Source organism: Sminthopsis crassicaudata, chromosome 4, assembly GCF_048593235.1.
Source record: "Sminthopsis crassicaudata isolate SCR6 chromosome 4, ASM4859323v1, whole genome shotgun sequence".
Classification (NCBI taxonomy): Eukaryota; Metazoa; Chordata; class Mammalia; order Dasyuromorphia; family Dasyuridae; genus Sminthopsis; species Sminthopsis crassicaudata.
The window spans coordinates 374926410-374932409 of NC_133620.1; the positions used below are offsets into that span (position 1 = coordinate 374926410).

General features: G+C 46.5%; 1 protein-coding gene across 2 annotated transcripts in view; it reads left to right on the top strand.

The window, feature by feature from the left end:
• The window catches only part of KIRREL1 (kirre like nephrin family adhesion molecule 1), a 154523-nt gene extending 149629 nt beyond the window's left edge, over nt 1-4894 (top strand). The window contains exons 12-15 of one of the 2 annotated variants that reach the window (XM_074262248.1): nt 1688-1795; nt 1997-2136; nt 2620-2691; nt 3256-4894. In XM_074262248.1, coding sequence (XP_074118349.1) covers nt 1688-1795; nt 1997-2136; nt 2620-2691; nt 3256-3732 — 797 coding nt within the window. In that variant the 3' untranslated portion in view covers nt 3733-4894. Of the gene's footprint in view, nt 1-1687; nt 1796-1996; nt 2137-2619; nt 2722-3255 lie in introns of both variants that reach the window. The other variant, XM_074262247.1, reaches the window with a different exon arrangement.
• The last annotated feature ends 1106 nt before the right edge of the window (nt 4895-6000 follow it).

Here is a 6000-nt window from a genome sequence, read left to right on the forward strand (position 1 = left end):
AGATCTGAAAGGAAATGAAATTCCTAAGAAGAGTAAGAGTGAAGGAGACAAAGTTTTTAAATTCATTCTCAGACCTGGAGAGAAATTGCAGCTATAGGATAATGGCCCACAGGAGGCTGTTCCCTAGGGCCTTGGCTGGGGGTCAGTCAGACTACTAGTATATATTAAGTGCTTACTGCATAGATGTTAAATACCCACATAGGAAAGTGGATAGACAAACAGATTTGTGACTGGCCTAAAGAATAGCTGTCTAGCCTTGCTGGCAGATGAGGAGAGGGAATGGAATAAACTGACTATTCTAGTCCCAGAAACTAATACAGTGATAGAATGGGAATGAGAATATCTGGGAAAATGGCAGAGTAGATCAGAAATGCCTAGCCCTCCAGATTTCCTCCACAACAGAAAATTGCCACAAAATGAACTTAGAACAGCAAAAATAAAGGAATAAAGCAGTTATCCTCCTAAAATAACTTGAGAGAATCTCAGAAAAGACAGGACCTCCAGAGGCTGAGGTTTTGCCTGAGTGAAGTGTAGACATCTCCAGGGCAACTTGGCTGAATCAACAAACAATAGACCTTGAGAGTAGCTGTAGACTGGGTCTCAAGAAATTTTAACTCAACTTATACATCACAGGTGAAAATGTCTAGTTATTAGGAAATTTTCACCTATAATGAACTAAAATCTGCCTCTACATGTTCCACTTGTTACTCCTAGCTCCTCCTTTGAGGCAGACTCTAATCTCTATTCCACATGAGAATTCTTCAGATACTTGAAGGTACCTGTTTTATGCCCTTTAAGTCTTCTGTTCTACAAGCTAAACATTTCTTGTTTTTTTAATCATTAAACATTTTTAAACCTCTACTGAGTGGAAGGGGCTGTGATTGACAAAAATGAAGTGGTCCCTTTCCTCAGGGAGCTTACATTTCACTAGACTCTGGTAACTAAGTCCCTTTTAGATTGCAAACTCCCTAAGGGTAAAGAATATATCTCATCTAAATTTTGTATCTTCATCAGCACCTGGGACAGTGCTCTGCACATACTAGGTATTAATACATTTTTAATGTATCCTGTTTGGCAACCAATCTAACTCAAGCCACAAATCTCATGTAGTTTCAACTCTAACTTTAATCTTAAAACCATACCAAAGCTCAGTTCAGATTTTAGTCCAATCCTAAATCCAGTTCCAATCTTTGCTTACTCTCTAAAGCTAATCCTTAACTTAAACTTTAATATAAACCAGCCAAACTAAAATAGAAATGAATTCTTATATAGCAAATGGTATATTGACTCACATTATTTATGTTGTTTTGTATTTTTATTTATTTTGTTAAATATTTTCCAATTACATTTTAATTGGGCCCTACTTGGGGCCTCGCAGGGGCAAGCCATAAGTTTGACACCTCCCAAAACCCAATGACAATTCTAAATTTAAACATAAACATAATTTGAAAGTTGTTTGTGGTAACTCCTAAAATTTGCTTCAGCCTAGATTGGAGCCTGTGACTCCAAATTTAACCTTAATTCTCATGTCGGACTGTACTCTTACCACAAAAATAACCCTTAGCCTCACCCCCAAACTGATCCCTCTCTCCAAGTTTAGCCCTTGGCCCTGAAACCAGAATAAACCTTCAGCCCAAACTTAACCCTTGATTATAACCTCAACACTTCTCCACCCCTTTCTCCTCAGAAGTCCTTCCTGTGGGTATCATTGCTGGAGCTACAATTGGTGCAGGAATCATCCTCATCGTCTTCTTCGCTGCCCTAGTCTTCTTCCTCTACAGACGCCGCAAAGGAAGTGAGTATGATTTCCAGGATAACTGAGGGAGGGGTCTGAGTCCTCCTTCCTAGGATTCCTTCCCCTCTATCCACCCATTGCTTCTGGACAAAACAGGGATCCTACAAGATCCTTTCCTGAGAGTGGGAGTGGGAAGGGAAAAAAAATTGATGTACATGGAAGATGACATGGACTGCTTTTCAGTTCACTTTCCATTCCTAGGCCGAAAGGATGTGACTCTGAGAAAGCTGGACATTAAGGTGGAAACAGTGAACCGTGAGCCCCTCACCCTACACCCTGACCGGGAGGATGACACTGCCAGTGTGTCCACTGCCACCAGAGTTATGAAGGCCATCTATTCGGTGAGAGGCCCAGGGCACAATCCCCTCAACCATTCCTCCTCTTAGCTGCTCTTTTTACCTGAGCCTAGTCCTTGTGTTGGAAACCACCATGATGGGGGGAATTCTGCTCTAGACAGAGTTCCTAGAAAGGACAGGTTTTTCCCTGTGAAAGGATAGATAAGACATACTCCCTTTCAGCCTGCTGCATATATACCCTTTGTATCCAGAGGGACATCCCACCTTTCCTTTATGACTTTAGACTTGCTGGAAACACCTTAAAACTCATCTAATGAGACACCCTCATTTTACAGGTAAGGAAATGAAAACTTTAGGCAGGGAAGTGTTTTGTTTAAGGTCATCCTCTGCCTTGGAAGCAGACCAAGGACCAGGTCTCCTGATTTCCAGTATCGGGCACTTGCCACCACTTCATTAGCAGAAGGGGGCATGGCCCTTTGCTTTTGATTACTTAACCTCTTACTCCCATCTACTCTCCTGTCCCCATAGTCATTTAAGGATGATGTGGATCTGAAACAGGACCTTCGCTGTGATGACACCCGAGAAGAGTATGAGATGAAGGTCTGGAGTGGGAGTCCCGGAATTGGCAGGGTCAGGGCGGTGGGCCTGGGGAGGTGGGGGAATGAGGGATATAGGGAAATCTTGTGGCTACAGTTTTTGTGCCTAGGGGAAGTGACCCAAAATTAATTTTTGAAGTCATTTAAAACAGTGGGTGGATGAGAATGGGTGGATGAGAAACAGGGACCCCAGGACACATTGAAGTCACTCCAGTGGCTACAACAGCCAGGGGCAAAAAGCATAAACCATCTGGGAGCTTTCTATTTTAACTAGTTATTTTTGCTAACTCAGTGCTAAGCTAAGCTGTTTCCACACTGCTGAAGGAATATGTATCCTTAGCATTTTCTACATACTGGCCCCCTGGGACAGAGCCCTAACCACTTGGCCCTAGTTAGAGCTCTGAGGTGAGACGTGGAGTAGCTCAGAGGTTAGACGCTGGCAATATGACTTAGATATGGCAGAGGTGTTGAGGGATGCCTGGCCAGGCCACAGGGATTGGGTTCCAGGCTTTAGGGGAAAATTTCTCTCTAATTGTTGCTTTTTCTTTTCTCTCTCCCCATGTTCTAGGACCCCACCAATGGCTACTACAATGTCCGAGCACATGAAGACCGCCCCTCTTCCCGGGCTGTCCTCTACGCCGACTATCGTGCTCCAGGCCCTGCCCGCTTTGATGCCCGCCCCTCCTCTCGTCTCTCTCATGCCAGTGGCTATGCCCAACTCAGCACCTACACCCGGGGCCCTGCCCCCGACTATGGCCCTGAAGCCCCTGCCCCTGGACCTCCACCCCCAGGTGGTGGTGAGCAAGCCAGTCAGCTCTCCTATGAGAACTATGAGAAATTTGGCCCCCATCCCTTCCCAGGGGCAGCCAACTACCCCACTTACCGCCTCGGCTACCCTCAGCCCCCTCCCCCGGGGCTGGAGCGGACCCCCTATGAGGCATATGACCCCATAGGCAAGTACGCCACAGCTACTCGCTTCTCCTACACATCCCAACACTCAGACTATGGCCAGAGGTTCCAGCAGAGGATGCAGACTCATGTGTAGGGAGCCTCTGCGGGGCAGAGGAGAAGGCTCTCTGGACTGTTCCCTGATATTCAGGGGCATTGCCGTTTGCTTCCGTCTTGAACCTATTTTCCCTCACCCTCAGCCCCTGGCCCAGCTCTCCTCCACCGCCGATGGGGGAAGATTACGTGTCTGAAACACCCCCTGTCCCAAGGATGGTGCTTCATACCCTAACACTTGGGACTATCCTACTCTCTCCTTGGGGAGGTTTCCCCCTCTGGTCTGGTTTCCCTACTCCTACATCTTCCCCACTCCCGGAGCCAGGGAGAGTAGGGACTGGGGAAGGGGCAGAGTTCAGTTTTGTTCTTCGTGTGTGTGTCTCTGTCTCTGTCTTTCCGCTCCCCCTGTCTCTCTTGTCTCACTTGAATGGGGATCTTGGTTTGGAGCAGGAGTGGCCAGGCTGTGGGCTAGGAGAGTCCTTAGGGAGGAAGGGCAGGCATACCACCAATAACGGAACTCAGGTCGGGAGCCCCTGGCTGGGCCTCCTGCCATTGCCCTCTCACCCTGAATTTGCCCTATCCCTAGATGGGGGCTGGACATAGAAGCGCAAATCCCATTTCGAGGATGACCCTCGTTGCAAGTTCTTCGACCAGAGCACAAATATCTCTGCAGCGGGCCACCGCTGCTGCTTCTGTTCTGTCCTCCATAGGGAGCTAGAGTTCCCCAGTGTCTCCTCGTCCAGCCCTATTCCTTCCTTTAGAGAGAAAGTATGCTATGGTGGAAAGAGCATTTAACTAGGAGTAAAAGGGTTCATGGGTTTAAGATGATGCTTAGGCCCGTTCCCACCAGCAAATCCCTGGCCTGGCAGAGCACTCAATGATTCAAGGAATAATTAGGAAAAACAAAACAAAACCAAACAAAACACCAGAACCCTAGGTCTTAATTCACCAGCAAAGGGGAATAATGTGCTTTGGTGCAGTACCTAAAATTGGCACCAGAGGGAGCCCCGACCTCTGTCTTCCCACTACCACCCACCTCACCATCACCATCCGCCTCATCCCTCCCTAGTTATGCCCTATTTTGTCTTTGTCTCTGGGTGAGAAAGGGATGCAGGGGTAGGATGGAGGGCATCCAAGAGCCAGTAGACTATTTTCATAAATTTCTTCAGAAAACAAACAAACAAAAAACAAAAAAAAACAAAACAGTGAAACTATCTTTAAAAAAAAAAAAAAAAATGCCCTCCCAAACGTAAGCCCCAGCAGAGAAGAGAGGGAGAATGTCAGAAGCTCAGATGGGCAAGAGCGGGCTCTGCTTCTCACCCAGGGATGGGCATTCTCCATCACACTTCCAGTCTCCAAGCACTTTGAATACTTATTGATTCAGGCAGTGGAACAAGTCGAGTGGTCTGATTCACAGGCTGAGTTGCCATAACCTGGAAAAAAGATTGGTTGGGAAGACCTTTTCCTGAAGGGTAGAACTGCCAGTGAAATCCTCAGATGGATTTTTCTGTTAAAGTGTCTTTTGTTTGTTTCTTCTGGCTCAGCCAGAACTTTTAGTCCACTTTCAGTGCCTTGAACATCAAACTTTTGTTGACCACCCTGTTGGTGGAGCCAGGCGCCCCTGATTAATTCTCCTAGGGGAGGTGTCTAGGAAGAGAGATTAATACCCAGAAATCGCCACCAGTGGAGAACATATGTTCCTTTGGGTGGTAGAATTTTTAAAAGTAACCTCATTCCACATCCCATCCCCAGGCCTTCTAAGTAGCCTAATCTCTCTACCTGGCACCTGTCCCCTCAGTCTCCCACCCTTCTAACCAAAGAGAACAGGAGCTGGGGGAGTAGGTTTAGACCTTGCCCAAGCTTCTTTCCCTTCAAAAAGTAACGAAGGACTCACCCTAATCTTTTTGGAGGGGAAAAGCAGCTGTGGAGCCTCTGGTCTGTTTCCCGTAGATTATTTCCCAGAATGCACCATGCTCCTTTTTGGTGGTCACTGTTCATTAATCCTGTTCATGTTAACGAGCTACATGCTCATCAGCTACGGGCCATCAACACCCTTATGGATGGGTCTGTGGGATGACATTCACCCAACCTCTCCTGTGTAAGGACAGAGTTGTACTTATGAAGTAGGCCCTGCTTCAAATATACAGGTTAATCAGTTTAAAATTCAAGGTTGGTGCCTGGGGGTGGCCTCACATTTTGGAAATAATCTGATGAGTTTCCAAAACTTCTCCATCTAAAAGTTAACTTCCTTTGAAGTTGTTTCATGGGGAAAAGTCCTCTAGGAAGAGTTTCTTAAAATTTTAGGGGTCTT